General features: G+C 39.6%; 1 protein-coding gene across 1 annotated transcript in view; it reads right to left on the minus strand.

Annotated features, from left to right (window-relative positions):
* Positions 1-18,231, minus strand: part of LOC148073464 (alanine and arginine rich domain containing protein) — a 31,543-nt gene that overhangs the window by 6,340 nt on the left and 6,972 nt on the right. Inside the window, exons 12-37 of the mRNA XM_087797724.1 lie at positions 16,230-17,455; positions 15,888-16,056; positions 14,920-14,981; positions 14,745-14,832; positions 13,731-13,823; positions 12,410-12,480; positions 12,287-12,347; positions 12,175-12,219; positions 11,038-11,334; positions 10,868-10,954; positions 10,732-10,799; positions 9,197-9,973; positions 8,116-8,264; positions 7,857-8,006; positions 7,459-7,492; positions 7,252-7,393; positions 6,307-6,520; positions 6,061-6,244; positions 4,982-5,128; positions 4,466-4,916; positions 2,501-3,006; positions 1,146-1,298; positions 901-1,076; positions 726-819; positions 574-603; positions 134-211 (exon numbers count right to left, since the gene is read on the minus strand). Coding sequence (XP_087653850.1) covers positions 134-211; positions 574-603; positions 726-819; positions 901-1,076; positions 1,146-1,298; positions 2,501-3,006; positions 4,466-4,916; positions 4,982-5,128; positions 6,061-6,244; positions 6,307-6,520; positions 7,252-7,393; positions 7,459-7,492; positions 7,857-8,006; positions 8,116-8,264; positions 9,197-9,973; positions 10,732-10,799; positions 10,868-10,954; positions 11,038-11,334; positions 12,175-12,219; positions 12,287-12,347; positions 12,410-12,480; positions 13,731-13,823; positions 14,745-14,832; positions 14,920-14,981; positions 15,888-16,056; positions 16,230-17,455 — 5,552 coding nt within the window. The remainder of the gene's footprint in view (positions 1-133; positions 212-573; positions 604-725; positions 820-900; positions 1,077-1,145; positions 1,299-2,500; positions 3,007-4,465; positions 4,917-4,981; positions 5,129-6,060; positions 6,245-6,306; positions 6,521-7,251; positions 7,394-7,458; positions 7,493-7,856; positions 8,007-8,115; positions 8,265-9,196; positions 9,974-10,731; positions 10,800-10,867; positions 10,955-11,037; positions 11,335-12,174; positions 12,220-12,286; positions 12,348-12,409; positions 12,481-13,730; positions 13,824-14,744; positions 14,833-14,919; positions 14,982-15,887; positions 16,057-16,229; positions 17,456-18,231) is intronic.

Here is an 18,231-nt window from a genome sequence, read left to right on the forward strand (position 1 = left end):
TATATTATACAATATATTTATTTTATTTATTCTAGTTTGAAAAACACCATCAGCCAATAATGACACATTTCCTAATCAACTCGATATATATAAATGAATAAAAATAAAATAAAATAAAAAAACGTTGACAAACCTCTCGATTGAGCTGCTCTTCCAAGGTCATCTTGCTGCTCTGCAGGTTAGTGACCAACTCTTCCAAATGACCTTTCACCTACAGGGAAAACAGTGAATCGTGTCTGTTATAATATTGTTTAAATTGATTGATAAAGGCAGCAGCGACGTGCACACGCGGCTGTGCAAAGAAAAAGGCAAAAAAGAAAAAGGAAAGAGTTAAAGAGAATTTTACTATTTTACTTTGATGATTTTCTTCAACTGATGCTCATTAACTAGATTAAGTTTTAGTTTTACTTGAGTGCACAAGAAACCATAGACGTCCAGATGTTAGAAATTAACTCCACACCAGAAGAAAAGCCCTGAACATCAAAGAATGAAAAGATCACTTTGAAAGAAGAGAAAAAGAAGAAAAGCACACGAGGGGTGAATCCACACACAGGAACCAGCTACGACACTGACCCTTGACCCTCCTTGAGCGCCGCTGTATCGCTGGAATAGTGCGGATGATTGAAAAAAGAGTCACGGGTTAGACTCACATTTTGTGATTTAGGAAAAACAAGTAGCGCCACCATGTGGGAGAGATGTGTAGTGCAGCTGCTGAGACGACTCACCGCGGCGGCTTCTTGAGCTTCTCTCTGCAGAGCTTCGATCTTGTTGGACTGTTGTTTGGACGCCGCCTCCAGCTTCACGTTCTCGATCTCCAACCTACGACACATGATCGCACAAACTCTTGTTGAGATCGAAGAGACTGGAAATAAACAACAATTGAGGCAGATATTCTGATACCTCTGCACAGCGTCCTCCAGCTGCTTGATGGTGGCTGCAGACGCTGCAGAGGCAGACAGCGCCTCCTGCTGTTTGTGCGCAGCATTGCCGAGTTCTTTCTCCTTGTCGTCCAGGCGACTCTTCAGGCTGTTGATCCGCCTCTCGCCCTGGACGTGCTGAGTCTCACTCTCCTCAAGCTGCAAGTCAGAGCCGGAAAAGTCATGAACCCTTAAACCCAAATCAAAGCTGGACTTGTCAGCTCTGACCTTTGCTTTGAGTCGCTCCATGTCTTTGAGCAGCCGAGACTTTTCCTCCTCCAGGTCGTTCCGGTAGCGCGAGTTGACCTCCAGAGAGGCTTCGCTCATTGAGAGCTTCTTCAGAGTGTCGGTCAGCTCTTGCTGCAATTGCCGGAGTTCTGTCTGTGAGTGGAAGTTTAGTTTGAATTAGAATTATATCTGTGATATTTATATTTAATTTAACATTTCATATGTTTAATTATTTTATTGAAACGCTGTATGTGTCAACTGTATAGTGTCTTGAGATAACTTTGTTATGATAAGACACTTTAAATAAAATTGAATTGAATTGAATTGTATAAGCATTGAATTATTTGTTAAAATAAATGGATTTATTTATTTATTAAAACGTCGGATATTTTTTATAGAATCATTATAATAAATTATAATAACAATTATAATAATAAATTTTATATTAAAGGGTTGATTTTTATATGTAATACACATTAAAAAATAGGTTATTTTCAGTACTTTTTTTATCTTGAATTAATATATATTTTTTAAGCATTGATTTTTTTAAATAATCAAATTCAACTATATCTATATTGAACTGTGAATTATTTAATTGTAATGCTGTGCTTTATAAGAATTTAATTGTTTTAAAAAATAAATTCAACTATATTTTTATTAAAAGTTTGGATTTGTTTTTATAGAACCACTAAAATAAGTTGTATATTAAAGTGTTGATTTTTAATATACGTTTAAATTGTTTTTTTAAAAGATATATATTTTCAATACTTTTTTTTATCTTGAATTAAAATCCTTTTTTTAAGCATTGATTTTTAAAAGTAATCAAGTACATCAATAAAATTGAAAAAAATGAATATTAAATTATATTTTTTTAAACAAAGTTTGATGTAACGATAACAATAATTAAAAAAGGATAAATGTATTAAATTAATTGTAAAAATGTAGGTATAATCGTGCCACTAGACAATAACATGATCATCTGCCTGTCGTATGATTGGCTGAAAGTTTGATCATGCAGCTCGACGCTCTATTGGTATAGTCTGGTGACACCATCATAGCAACATTTTTATATTGAATTTAAAAGGCTAAGAATATTCAATTGATTTACTGGAATTCTAATATCAAATTCTGTGTAAAGAATATGATTTACTTTTTATTTAGATAATAAAAAATCCAAATAAATTCAGCCTTTTGATATAGAAATTGTAAAATGAAATGATTAAATCAAAACAAATGAGACTTTTCAACAGAAAAATGATAACATTCTAAAGGTTAAAAAAAGAATCCTAGCTTCATCAGTATTAAATGAATTCAATATTCTGACGGCACTGATACTTCTATAGCGAGGTTCTCACCGCTCTCGCGCTCTTCTCATCCTCCAGCTTGTAGACTTGATCCCGTAGATCTGCTGCTTTGCTGGCCAGCTCTTTGTTCCTCTCCTCCACCAGCTGGACCTTCTCCTCGCTGTCCGACCGCAGCTTGGACAGGATGTCGCTGAAGCGCTCCTGGGCGTCCGTGACGGCTCGCTCCTTGGCCACGCCTCTGTTCTGCGCCGCCTCCAGCTGCTGCCGCATCAGCATGGCCTCGCTCTGCGCCTGCGCCAGGCGCTCCATGGTGGCCTCGTGGCGCGCCGCGGCGCGACCGACCTGCTCCTTCTCCGACTGGAGAGACGACTCCAGCTCTTTGGCTCGTGCAGAGATCTGGTCCTTGTCGCGCTGAAGGATGTCCAGCAACACGTTCTTCTCCGAGAGCTGCATCGTCACGCGGTGAGCCTCGTTCTCCATCTTGTTGGCGTTCTCTTCCGCTTTTCCCAGCTTCTGGCAAAGACTGGACACTTCCTCCCGACGACCGGACGATTCACCTGGAAATCAACCATGGAGGTACATCAGTGACACCAGGATATTAAATGATTGACTTTTTACATTTTTTTAATTGAATTTTTAGCATTTCATTTCGCTTTTCTTTTTTATAATTGAATTCAATTATTTTATTGAAAATTTTAAAAATATCAAAGATTTATTCATTGACTTTTAAATTATATATAACAGTGTTGGTTTAATAGTGATTTACAAATCATTGTTATTCTAATTCAAATATCTCAAATCTTCTAATCTGTAAAAAATTTAAGTCATTAATTTGTAAAATATTCAACATTTGAAAAGTCAAATTTAACCGTTCTATATTCTGATGTCCCTGATATTACTGTTGTTTTCATCATTTGAATTTTAACGATTCCTGTAACAATGATTTAAGGGTAAATAAAAAAGAAAAACACAGAACTAACATCAAATAAACTACAATAACGTCTTTATTCTCAGGAACTACTCTCCTGTTCTCTTCCTGATCCTCCCAACTGTTCATGCCGAGTCTAGTTCTGCTCGAGATTTCTGCGTGTCGAAAGGAGGTTTCTCCTAAACACTAGGGCTGAACAATTCTTTTACGATTCAAATCTACATTGCTATCTTGAAAAAAGGAAAAAGAAAAACATTTACATTGACTCAACAGTAGGTGGCGGCAGAAACAACGAAGCGACTTTTAAAGCGTTACTTTTTTGCGTGTATTGAAAAGTTTAAGATTTTTTTTCACTCTTATTTGTGTGATTCTTAGAATTAGTAGGATGTTGTTCAGAGCACAGCCCACTTTTGTTCTTCCCCGGGCCTCTTCTTATTATTCGACGTAAGGGGTGAAAATCTGCGATAAATATCCATAAGGAATGAACGGGATGAGGTAAAAAAAAAAGGCGCAATTCTGCAATGTTTTCAAACATCTCCTGCTCTGACATACGTTCACGTAGAAACACCATTCAAACTTTAAAATGTAGATAAAAGTCCAAATTATCAACGTAGCATTTGACTCTTTTGTAGCTTTTATATATTTTTTTGTCACGGGGCAAAGCGCAAAGCCCACTCTAGGAATTTCTCCACGGGTGAATTAAAGAGATATTCCATTCAAATCAATGTATGTATCAATTCATATACTTTCATCATAATATGAAGGCCTGTCTATGTTGATTCTATCAAATGTTTTCTTGGTCACAGTGTACATGACTTGTATAGTAGTGGTTGAAATGCAATATTTGACAAAAACAACAAAACAAATCATGCAGCCAGTCACCACTGTAACTCTATTCTCTTCTCTTATAAAGTGTAATTTAAACTCTAAAATATTGACACTTTAAATAAAGTTTGAATCGAATTCAGTGTGAGTGTTAACCTAAACTCAAAAAGAACAGATATAATGGCATAATAAAGAGTTGAAAAATGGAATGAATTTTCAATTAAGACGCTGAAGATTCAATGACGGGTTGTAAATCTGCTGACCTGTCAGTTTCTCTCTCAGCCGCTGGTGTTCTTCCCTCTCCTTGAGCAAAGCTTTTTCCGAGTGTGTGAGTGTGGCCTGGCATCTCTCCGCCTCCTGCAGGGCGCCGAGAAGACGAGTGTGTGACGACTCCAGCTCGGCCACCAGCGTCTCGCGGGCTTGTCTCTCGTTCTCCAGACGTGTCGCAGTGTTGCTCAGCTCCGACTTCAGGGCGACCAGCTGGTTGTTGCAGGTGAAGAAACTGTCGCCGTTGAGTTTGAGGTCCCGCCGCGCGTCCTCCAGCTGCTCCTTCAGGGCCTCGTTCTCCTCCGAGAGGTGACTCTCTCTGAGGCCGCTGTTGGCCTTGGAGCGCTCCAGGTCGGTTCTCAGGATGCTCAGCTGCTCGTTGAGGCAGGAGATCTGCTGCTGCAGCTCTCGCTCTCGGTCGCCGGCCTCGGTGAGCTGAGACAAGGTCTGCAGACGCACAAATGTAACGTTTATGAAATGCTCTTCAACAACTCACAGTTGTCCGACAGTACCTCGCTGCTTCTGCCGACGTTCCTTTTGTTTTCCGCCTCCATCTCCTGCTGCTTGCGTAGATGAGTGTTGAGCAGATCCTCCTGCAGCGTCCTCGCACTTCGCTCCTGAGCCAGAAGTCTCTGTGTCTCGTTGTGGTCGTCCTCCAGCTGGTCAACACGACAAGCACAGAATTATACTCAAGATGCTATGAAGCAGAAAATGAGATTCAATGGCCTCTCGTTTATTGATGGGATTACGCTCGATCTTTCAAGAAATTAACATTTAATGTTTCACTTTTCAAATACACGTTGAATCCTCATAATTCCTTCCTCGAGCTCTTTATAAACCTTTTCCTTACTGTTGTTACAGTTTGCGACTTTTCTCCTCACACAGTTCTAAACTCCCCAAAACCTTGATTATTTTTGTAACATTAATTTTTTAAAAACTAGATCAAGTATCCAGCGATCCTCAGGGACTTCAAAATCTAAAATAAAAAAGGGCAAAAGGCCATGTAATTTAGTTTTAAATATTTTATTGTCCCTTTAACGTGCTTTCATGGACTATACAAGTAATTGTAACATTGTCACTGTTCTTACCTGAAGGCCCCTCCAGCATATTATGATGAGATGATATGTATTGCTTGATAAATGCATTGATTTGAATAAAACATTTAACTTTTTTAACTGTAATAACACACATCTTAAATAACACAACACTGCAGAAAACACCTGGAACGCACAATATAACAAATTATTATGAATATAGTTCCATTTAGAGTGTAAAAATAGAAATAAAAATACATCAATAACCCCTTAAATATGTAAACATGTTAAATAAACATTTATTTAAAACAAACGAAAATGCGAAAAACTAAAACAATGTCGAAAACGTAGTGCGACGTCAGTGTCTTTGAATGTAAATACTGCCACCTACTGTAGAGCTAGTGTAAGGGTTTCTTTTTTTTCCCAATCACAGGCTTCATGATTTGAAAAATGCATTGTATTCAATTGTGATCTCGACTTCAATAGTCTTGAAAGCTCTAGAAGTAAACTGTATTCGTGAGATTGTAACTGAACGAAAGTGTCATTTGAAGTCTCACCTGCTTCATGTTGTTGGACATCGTTCTCAGATCCAGCTCCAGATTTCTAAACGTCAGCTCCATGGTCTGCCTCTCCTGAAGCTCCGACTGCTGCTGCTCCTCGGACCTCCTCAGCTTGGCTCTGGTGGAGTTGAACATCATGGTGGCGTTCCGGGCATTTTCCTGCTCCTGCTTCAGCTGAAACCTGCGTAAACGTCTGATGAAGACCTGCACGACTAACACACCACCGCAGAGTTGAGCTCTTACTTTAGGTTGGTGACTTCAGTCTTGAGCTCCAACTGGTTTCTCTCCAGCGAAGATTTGAAATCTTTCACCTCCTCCAGCGACTTCTTCAGCTCGACCCTCTCCGTCTCCAGCTGACTCACTTTGTCCGACAGGTGTCCGTGACGCCTCTTCTCGATCTGAATGGAGCGCTCGTACTCGTGGAAGATGTTCTGAAGCTTGACAATGGTCTTGCAGTCTGAAGCAGAGACGAGAGGTTTTTATACATATGGCCTTTATTTTATTCAAAACACTTTCATCTTTCATTTGATGCTATTATAAACCATTTATTTGTTCATTTTTAAATAGTATATACTACTTTTAAAGAAGAATTACCGATGGTTTAGGGTTTTAAAACACTATAATAATACCTTACTCTAGGAAGAAAGCAAATTCACAGTTTTAATAGAGACTAAAATTAAATAAAATATATAATTGTACATTTAATTCAATCTTTTAAGTTAATTAGTCTCCTTAAACTAGCATACATGTGTTACACGGATTACTAATTGGTAAAAACTGTTTAATTTATGTCACTGTTATTTTAATCTTGGATCTGGGACATTCGATCTGAAGGAGGTTTTTCTGAACCCGCTTCATCTGACGGAGGTTTGTCTGTCTGAGGCCGTTTGGTCTGAAGATGTGGTAAAATGTACGTCGTACCAACAGTAAAAATGATGTCAAAAGAATCTGCTCTTGTTTGAAGGAGGACAAATGAGAAAATTAAGAAATATTGAGCCAAGAAATTAAAATAATGTCTTAATCAGACTTACTGTTACAGACATACGTGGTAAACATACATTTAGTTCATCCCGCGACTTGGACTGTGAAAGGATTTTCACCCTCTATGTGAGTTTGACACGTCTGTTCTAGCAAACTACACGAGACCAGTGCTGGGTCACATGACTTTATTCGAGGACGTGACAGTACCTAGAGTTGCAGAGTCCAGCTTCTGGATGAGCAGCGAGGCGTGTCGGTAACCAGCAGCAGGAGAGTCCATGTCGTCCGTGGCCGTGTCCGACGACTGCGTGAGCTCGTCGAAGTCCTCCGTCTCCTCCAGCCGCTCACTTCCCTGCATGTTAGAAGTCTTAGCCATTTAGAACAAACCCGGTATTTTTTTTAGGATTTCTCTCAGACCTTGTTTTTCTGCTGTCCAGATGGAATCCTGGGGCTGAAACAGTGAACGTAAACATGTTACTGCAAGTTTATCAGAGGCATTAGAATACTGGTTGGCAAATGTTGGTACAACTATTTTTATTTTGGTTGAAATGTTTTTTTAAGTTTGAATTTGTATTTTTGCTTGGTTTTTCTGGTTTAATAATTACATTTGAAAAAATTGACATTTTCAAAAGGAAAGTTTTTTGTTTTTTTAATATATACATTATTTAATATATATACTGTATATATTTTTATAATTCAACGCCTAAAACCCCCCAATTATTTATGGAAAACAAAACAAAAAAACTTCCATATTTGAAATGTTAAATCCAACAATTTAATATTCTGATATATATCATCTGTCTTCAGAAACTAACCTTCCTTCCCGGTCCGACATGTCACTCAAACTGCTGTCCTCAAACACATTCAGCTGATTTCCGTTGGTCGTGGTCAGATGGGATCTTGACGTCACTTCCTGTTCGTTTTCCATTCTCAACTTCTGGGAGATTAAAGCTGCTGTGATGACGCTGTAGAGGAGAAAACTCTCATCCATGACCACGAAATACATTTATATTTCACTGTGAATTATGTGCAGGAGCTAAATAACCGTTTGAAATACTTCTCAATAGTACGTACCTCGGTGCGGAGTCGAGCTTCTCTGCTGCTTGACTCGACGTCTCTTTCTGGCAACAAGAGCTGAGCTCGTGTTTCTCAGCAGTTTCAACACGCGAGGTTCCATCGATGAATGGATTTGTTGAGCTGCTTCTTCTCACCTCCTGCACAACCTGAGAAGAAACAGAACTCTTACAAACTGAAGAAACAATGAGGATGTTTTCCTAAACGAAGAAATGTTGATGAATAAAACGTCTAAGGTCAAGTCTCTTTTCTTGCATAATTTAGTGTCACAACTTCCCTGTGAATTCCATGTCAAGACCACAGAGGTGTTGAGTCACCAAACTGAATTCAATTATGAGACAAAATAAGTTTCCAGTGTCTTTACAAACATTTTCATTCATTCTTTGATGTGGTCTAATCCAAATTTAATAACCTTTTTGCTCTTTGATCATTTCAGTCAAAATTCTGTGTTTTTTTTCAATTTCAATACAACTGAATATCTATATTTGAATAAAAATAAATATATGTAGACACATACAACATTAAAGATTGTTTAAACTGAAATAGAGGTCAAAACCTTTTTGCACTCTTGGTCACGGAACAAATGTTACCAAACTGTTCCCGGCAAATTACTTTCATTCAGACTTTTTAAAGTCTCTGTATAATTGTTAAAATCCATCATCTCTGTTCCTTACCTTATCATTATCACTGGTATATTTATAATTCACCAACATGAACATTAATCTACTTTGATTTTGATCAAACCATCCAAGCAGAAGTCTTAACTTAAGTACATTCCTTCTTAAGAGAACACGCATGAATTCAATGACAACATACTGAGACTAAGAACATCATTAGTTAAAGTGAAATCTATATGTTGCTGGATTAGGTTCTTATGAAAAAAATAAACAGCAAACAAACACAAAAAACACAAATTTCAAACCATGCAGGCGACAACTAAGGAGACACAACTGAGTTTTCGTGCAAAAACCCAGAGCAAAACACTGCAGACCGGTGTGATGACGGACAGAAGAGAGGATGAGTGAGCACCACTTCATTCTAACAACCAGGAGGGAAACAAAGAGCGACATGTAGATGAAACTCTCTGGAGAAGCGAGATGGAAATGACTAGGCAGTAGAAGCCGTCTAGGTCAGCGTGAAGGAATCCCGTCATCTTCTCTACCTCTGTTTGCAGTCGAGTCTTTTTCTTCTCCAGATCCAGAAAGACATCCTTCAGCTTTCCTACCTCGGCTTTAAAGCGACCCATGTCCTCCTCCAGCTCTTCGTCGGACACGCCTGGGATAGACGCCGAAACTCTGCTGGTCTGTTGGTCCACATGCTCTAGTTCTGCCTCTCTGTGCTCATCGTTGAAGCTGTTTGAAGGTGATTCACCAGGAGGAGCGACAGGGTTCCTCTGTGCACTAGCATCTGTGAGAGACTCGTCCCTTTCGCAGAGCAGCTTCTTCTCTTCTGCGATGGAGGCGTCTGGTGACATGGAGGCGGAGTCTTCCTGTCCGGACTCTCTCTGCTCAGGAATGGTGAGGAGAGTCGCACTCCTGGCTCGAGCTGAGGGGCGCACAATGGCTTCCCCACCATCTTCGTCACTGGACTCCTCTTCCTCAAACGATGTCTCATCCGGGACCTCTTCGGCATCAGCTCTCGACTTTAGGATCTCGCCAAACCTCTCTTTCAGTTCGCAGGCGACGCTCTTGAACGTGGTTTTGACGTCACGTTTCTCCACCTCGACCCACAGTTTCTCGTATCGCTTCTCCCACGGAACCACCGGACCCGCATCTGCTCCCTCTGTGGGATTATGTAAGTCACTACACCCTCCCCTCACCTCTCGGTCAGAATGACCCGTTAGTGCCTCAGTGTTCGCCTTCAGTGCCGTGGATGCACGAGAAAATAAATTTAAAAACACAAAAGACAAAACAGAATAAAATGACAAACACTTCACTTTTCACATCCTGACACGGCTTCACAGGTAAAATAAAAAACAACAGAAGACAAATTAAAAACGTACTGTACGACATAAGGAAGTATATGAAGTTCTTATGGGTAAAATCATGAGACATGGTTATTAAAGACAGATTAAAGTTTGTTTTAGGTTAAATTCCATACTTGCCGATAAATATAAGTCACTGTTTTTTACTTATTATTTATTATACATCACATTCTAAAGGCCCAAAGGAAACTTTCTAAGGGATTAAAAAAATATTTGTGTCTCCAAGAATTACTGAAAACAAATCATGTTAAAGGATGAAAACAATTAAATCAAAAATGTTAGATATTAAATCATAAATGTATGTTGATGGATGTTCAAACATTTCAGGGTCTAAGACACAAAACCAGGTTTGAGTCCATGTTTTTTTGAAAACAAACTATAAATAATTATAATTAACAAAACTGATTATTTGTCATAATAAAAATAAATAACCTGTGTTTCTTCTTGAATATATAAATGTTCCATCTAGTAACAAAAAATATATGCAATATTCCTGGAATGCTGTCATTTGTGTGTCAAAGAATACATTGATCTATTATTTATTTATTATAAATTGATCAAATTATTATTCATTAATTGATATTTCATTGTCTTATTAAAGCATCAAAACACAAAAATGTTTTTTTCCTCACCTCTAATTCTTGTTGATGTGCGTGTTGATGACGTTTTTCCTCACTCGATGACGATTGTTTGGTGAAGTCTGAAGATAATACCCATCCCAGGTGAATTTATGAAAAATAAAACAAGATAAAAATGATTCAAATCTACCTGTTGAGAGATGAGCTACATCTGTGGTTGGACGCTGATCATTGGTTTTTGATGCCGAGGATGAATTGTCTTGATCCCAGTCTGATTCTGAAAGAGCAAAGTTATTAAATGATCTGGTTTAGAGTAGAAGAAGTTGTAATCTTAAGAAAAAAAACAAAAAAAAAACTCACCATCACTATCTGGAACTAGCATCTTTCTGGCACGAGGTTGTGGAACTGGCACAAGCGGTGACGAAGTTCTGACCACTTCTTCATCCAAGCTGCTTCTTCTCTGAGGGACAGGCAAAGCCTCCTCCTCCTCATCCTCTTCCTGCTCTTCCTGCTCTTCTTCCTCTTCGTCTTCCTCCTCTTCTTCATCGATAAATGCTTTGGAGCGTTCTGGGATATCGCCCCCTGCTGGAGAAGCCATTCTACGTCCAGGTAGTGTTGTCTTACTGGCATTACTCGCCGTGTCCCAGTCTGACGCATCTGTGGAAATAACACAACCTGTGAGGATTAAATATAAACACAACATCCATTTTCCTTTACCCCATCTTGTCTGACACTATTTGAGTCACTGGATTCATATGGACTTTGCCTCATGGGTTAAATAAAAGATGATGTTGAGGAATGAAAAGTTTCCTTTTTAAAGTTTCAAATCTAATGATCACACACTTTATATAAAAACATCTAAGTTTGTGTCTTAGAAAGAATCAGGCCATATGATACATATCACAATACAGGGCCAATGATGCGATATAAAGCGATACTGTAATAACAAGGATATATGTGTAGTATTGTCAAGTACTTGACTCTGGTGTTGCAGAATTTACAGACCACATGACTCTTGACGAAGTCGTAACTGCTTTCATTTGTTTTCAAACCAAAACATGTCCAAACATCAGCTTTAAAAGCTACTGGAGTCACTGTATCCTCTCGTCCTCAGACAGGACTTAAGAGGACGTAATGACTGCTACCATCTAGCGGCCAGAAGTTTTAATTGGAACAAAATAATTAACAAACTCAGTGAAAATGCGTTAATTGTAAACTAAAAATCAAATTATTTTATTGTAAACACTTCATTGAAGTGTTAACCATTACAGAATTATGGTTAACGTAAAATATGATTATGCTTTTTCAATTTTATTTTAGAAAGAAAATAATCGATACAGTTTCGTGAAACAAAATCGGGATATATCGCCGTATTCATGTTTTCTAACACCCCTAAGAACATTGTAGTTTAAAGATGGCTTCACAAGCCATTTTTCAGCTTTAAATCTTTCAAAATCCCACAAAACAAAGTTCTTATGGCAGGGAGATTTTCCTCACCTTCCAGGTCGTCACAGTCTCCCAGATTCAGCTCATTCATCAAATCTGTAATGAAGAAATCAAACGGGATTAATGATACAAGACAAACGAGTGCGACTAAAGTGTCTCTCACCCGTCTCCTGCTTGTGACCCTCACGTTTGCTCAACAGTGGCTCCCACTTGGCTTTCTCCTTCTAGTGCAGAGATAAAACACGATTACGACCAGCTCATCGAACCACAGACCTGCGGGGCGGACCTCTTTTATAGTGGCGACAGCTTCTGTGCTCCCGCTGTGATTGTCGTTGGAAACAGCAGGTGAAAGAGTGCCTGTTGGAGAAACCAAATAACAAAACAAATGAGCTTCCAGGTGGATCAGCTTCTCTGTGACAAGGATGTGATCGTGTCCATGCACGTGGTCATGATTAGCAACACAAGTCAAAATTTCACAAGGACAAAATGATCAGATGAAACAGTGGAGATCTCTTTAAAGTGCTGTAGTTTACGGAAGTATTTCAGTGTCATGAGAATATTGAATTTGACATTTCAAATGTTGTTTTGTAAAAGCATTTAAAACATTTTTTCAATAATTTAATTCAATCAGTAAAAGGCTATACAAAGGCTTGATTTACTCTTTTTTTTCCATAACTGAATAAAAATAGAATATTTTCAAAATAAATATATATAGTTAATTAATTCATTTATTTTCTGTGCCGCTTGTTCCCTTATGGGGGTCAAGGGGGTGGAAGTCTATCCCAGTTTCTTTGGGGCGAAAGGCGGGGAAACCCTGGACAGGACGGCAGTTTACACAGCTTCTTATTCAAATTCAAATAATTCAAATGAACGTCAACTAATGTTTTTTTAATATGATCTAAAATGTTGGTATAATAGTGACACCACACAATACCAAAAGAGTACACAACTACTTGATAGAGCTTTGAGCCGATAGTGAGACACCCAGACGATCATGTGACGACACGTGTCAATCAATCACGGCGGGTTCCAAAGCAAAGGAATTCAATTCAACTTCTCAATAAAAATACCTTTCAAAATAGAAATTCATTCATTCATTCATTTTCTAACGCTTTATCCCTTACTGGGGTCGCAGGGAGACTGGAGCCTATCCCAGTATCATAGGGCGAGAGGCAGGGGACACCCTGGACAGGACACCAGTCTGTCGCAGGGAAAATATAGAAATGATTTAGTTGAATTATTTAATGCTTTAAAAAAACAACATTTGTGAAATGTTCTGATGGCACTGATATACTTCACATCAATAGGTATCAATGTCTGGTACTCTGCTGCAAAGTTCCTTAGAGTAAACAATCTCACACCAAGAGATCTCCCATAACATAATCAGTTTTTTCCACCAGTTGCTATCCAGAATTTATCTTTGATTCGTTTCTCTAAAAGACAAAATGCAGCGACATGAGCAGACCGCGAAGCCACATGCAACATGTAAACAGAAACAACAATGTTGAAATGCAGTAGATTGAATCCAGCAGGTGGCGATGCAGTAATGCATGCTGCATGCAGTTGTTAATACCGTGGGCGAGCATGACATACGAAGCCGTTCCTACCCGGGCTGCCTCGGGGCATGCCTACACTCCTCCATGGCTCTAGCGTCCTATTGCCGCCTTCCCCTCTTATAAACGAAGGGACGTAAAACAAGTCTACGAGAGAAATGAAACACGTTGACAAAGGCGTTGTGACTGGCTGAGGTGGTTGATGTCATCTATCAATAAAAACAGACTCTAAATGCTGCACGATATTGACCTGGTTCAAAAATAATTTAGTATTTATTTATTGAACTTAAGTCCTGGGGGGAAATCTTGACCGATTTGATGTGGCCTTCAAGAGACTTATATATATATATATTGTGTAAAAAATAAAATCGACTAGTTATATGTTGTTATCGTCACCTAGATGTGATGGTCAAAAGAATGCTTTCTAGCAAGTGAAGCTCATAAAGGTTGACAAATAAAATGTAAACTATCAAGAACTGAAGCAGATAAAAGGAAAAGGAAGGCATCTTGTGTTTGTAGGAGCATTAAATGTGTGAGACAAACAACAGAAATAGGTACGTTTGTAGCTTGTTATTAATTTTTGTAGTTCTCTTTCCGCTACTTTTGTTTTTCTCTTGACAGAGGTTGGGGAGGACTGGCTTCAGACGATTCGGCGCTGCAACTCTCTTAAGGTTAGGTCTCTTAGGAACGAGGGTCCCTGAACGCAGCGCGGGTGAATCGTCTCCGATGACCCGGTATGCTACTACGCTACGTTGCGCTTATCTGGAAATTCTTGTGGATCGTCATGGATCAACTGTTGAACTATTATTCCACACCCGTGTCCACCACTTCCTGATGCGTCACGTACTTGATGCTACAGTAAGGATTCATAATGTTCTAAAGTTCTGTTCTGACTACATGGACAATGAAGGTTGAAACAGAGCCTCGGAAGAATGAAAACTGTGGACCGATACAATTGTCGCAGCCCTGCTTATTTGACGAGACTTCTATAGTTTCTGATGAACACAAGTGTGAGAAAGTAAAACAGCATGATATGATAGTTCATCATTAACCAGGACGCAGACTTACTTTCTTTTGTTTTTACTTCAACGGCGGCAGATTCTGAATCATTTCCAACCTGTCTCTCATCTCTGCGGGGAGACCTGCTGTTGTCAGACTGCTCGGAAAGAAAACATTTAAAAACGTTTAAAATTGTAACAATTCTTTTCTTCTTTTTTTTTTATGGACGTCACAAATTCAGTACCTCAGAATCCGAAGACTGCTGCACTTTCTCTCCCGTCTCCAGACCCAGTTCAGAGAGGAAATCTGAAGAGAATAACTTCATCGATGAATCACTCTCACACAGAAAAGATTTCTGATCTGTTGTTGTCTTAGTCTCTTTTTGTAGCTTTAAGAGCCTCTTGTTCTTAAGTTTCCAGGAATAGTTTTCAGATGACACCATATGAAAGTACAGCATGATGAGCCCATTGTAACGGCAGCTTCTCTTCAATTCAATCATACAAAATATGTTAGTAGCAGCTCCTCACGTGTGGCTCAAGTCGTCCCTGCAGCCTTGATACAGACTGAGGAGGAATGGCTGAATTTAACATTTCAATTTTATGAATAATTTAATTAAATAATTTCTATATTGATGAGTTAGATAATTTGTTATGAATTTAATTAACATATCTGAATATATATATCAATATATATATATATATATATATATATATATATATATATATATATATATATATTTAACGCATAGAATTTGATATTCTTATTCCAATACTTAAAAAATATAAAATTTAAGTCAAAGCCTTTTAAATTCTAAATAAAAATGTTGGTCTAATAGTGCCACCAGAACAAACCAAAAGTACAGAGCTATTTGATCAAACTTTTATTGAATTTTAAAGGCTACAAATAAAAAGATATTGAATGTAGGAAAAAAAAGATTAAACTCTATGTGTAAAAAATCTAATTTTTGAAAATCTTAGATTTTTTAACCCTGGGTCAAAGTGACCCTAAGGCCCGAAAACAAATGGGTTTGTGGTATCCCTGTGTCTTCTCTGGGTCAAGGTGAATGACCTCCACAACTGCATATGCATTTAAGGAAGCCAGGGAGGTCGTTGACCTTGACCCAGAGACAACACAAGGGTTAAATTCATTCAATATTCTGATATTCTGATACACTTAAAAAAAACATATTTTAATGATGTCAACATCTCTCACCTCTTCTGTTCTCCACACAAAGTTCTCCCTGAGGATCCACAGAAGCGACTCCAAGAGACTCTCTGCTTCCTTCTAGTTGATTATCTGAGCTGTGTTCATCCTCCGGCACGTCGTCATCATCGTCGTCGTCGTCGTCACCCTCCACGTCATCGTTGACAGAATCTTTCCGCTGTGTAAAAAAAATGGCGTTTTTAAAATGGGTTAAGACGTCACAAGTAAGTTTGCAGAACTTAAAGCAACACGAGGAAACACTTTGTTTCCATCCACAAATTCTAAATGTGACACAAGACTATCAAGAGCAACATTGACTACATCACTAGATCTACAGAAGCCCAGTTTTACCTGGCTGTCAGATAAAATCAAATCTGTTTGCGCGCCATCGTCCTTTGTCACGGTTTCAAGCTCAATCTTATCACTTAATGTCACGAATGCCGTCAACTCTGCCGCTTCATCTTCCCTCAGGTGTCCATCGAGAGCAGAGTCCTGTCTCGCATCAGAACCCCCGACGGTGGCGCTGATGAGGTCATACTGCAGCTTCTGATGGAGGCTGTCGGAATCTCCATCGCTGATGATGTTTGCGTCCCTTTCTTCGGACTCAGACACTCGTGTGGCTTCCTTTTTGGTGCATTTTGAGGAAAAATCTCTAGGTTCTGTTTCAAGATTTTCCGCTGCAGTCCTTTGAGCAACACACTTGGATGTTTGCTTTTCTGATTGGTCGCTTTCATCATCCCAACCATCATCCTCCTCGTCTGCTAAATCGCCACCACGGGTCAGAGTTTTCATCTCCGGGTTGTGACGATCCTCCATCATGGCCTCCTCAGCTTTGACCGGTGAAGGTGCGTCCTGGTGCTCAGAGGAGTCCCACTCGGAACCGTCCCCGCACCCCTCTGCGTTGGTCACGGCGAGAGTCAACGACGGACGTTTGCTCTGTTGAGCTTCATCCGTCTGCTCGCAATCCTCCAGAGAAGAACCCCAAGATGACCTTCGCTTTCCCAACTCTTTGACCGACTCATCGTCATCTTCCCGTTCTTTGATCTGACTTATTAAACTCTCCTTGGATGCATCGTCGTCCGGTGGAACGTCATCGTCTCTGCAGGCGTCTTCCCTCGGCTGCTCCTCACGTGCGAGACATGCGGGAGGTTTCGAGGGCGGCAGGCTCAGACTGTCCTCCTCGTCGGAGAGTTTTGACTCCACCCGGATGGCGGACACCACGAAGTCCTCTTCAACACCGGGTATCAAACCAATCAGTCCAGTGTTCTGGGTTTGTCCATTGGCGCCATCTTCTGGTGCGTTTACAGCATCGCCATCAATGACGTTAACGGCTGTAGGATTTACGTCTTCATCTTCTTCTTCTTCTTCTTCTTCACTGTCTTCCTCCTCACTCTCTTCTTCATCAGACTCCTCCTCTTCATCATCTTCTTCCTCCTCCTCATCATCATCATCATCATCCTCATCATCGTCATCATCCTCCTCCTCCTCATCATCATCATCAACCTCATCCTCCTCATCCTCGTCGTCCAGCTCTTTAGGGCTGGTGTCATGAGAACCTGCTGGACGCTGTTTGCGTTCTGCCACAACATGAAGCAAGGTAACAGAGAAAGCAGAGTGTCACGGACGTTTGTGAAGGCGTCAACACCAACATTTACCTCTCTGGACAGTGGGAGGGGGGTGGAGGTCATCTGGAAAGGTCTAGGAGGTAATGACACGGGGGAGGGGTCTACAGGAGTCTGCAGGGCTCGGCTGGATGAGAAAGACTGGGCTCTCTGGAATCTAGTTTCTCTCTCGGGCTCGGATTCTGTTCCGCTCAGGGATTTGTCAGGAGGTGGGGAAACTACACACAGAGGGGAAAACAGAAGAAAAATGGGATTTTGAGTTTGGATTCATGCTTGTATTTTTAATTTAAATATGGATGTAATTTAACTCGAATGCATTTGTTGATACATTGAGGTGGTAGATTATCTCAGCCATTGTACTTAGAGGACTTTAAAATGGATTAGAATCCTAAATGCTAATGTTCAAGGACAGGTGCGTCAAACTCAATCAAACAAAGAGCCAGAATCTTTCAGGACTCTGGGCGTTTACATTTACCAAACTTCTTAAACAGTATCTTATTCCCATCAAATTCCTTTCCTAAAACTTCACAATTCTTGTTATTAGAAGAAGATAATAGACATTGATCTCCATTCCTTAGTTTATCTTCATCCCAGGTATCTCCATAGGTCAAGATATTAACATTAATCTGCTTTATTCATTTTAATTTTAAGCAAACCTTTTGGAGGGCCACATAAAATGATTATACGGCCTCCACGCCTTGACTTTGAATAAATCTAAAATCTAAAACACA

This window comes from Callionymus lyra, chromosome 8 (genome assembly GCF_982586985.1).
Source record: "Callionymus lyra chromosome 8, fCalLyr1.hap1.1, whole genome shotgun sequence".
NCBI classification, from domain to species: domain Eukaryota; kingdom Metazoa; phylum Chordata; class Actinopteri; order Syngnathiformes; family Callionymidae; genus Callionymus; species Callionymus lyra.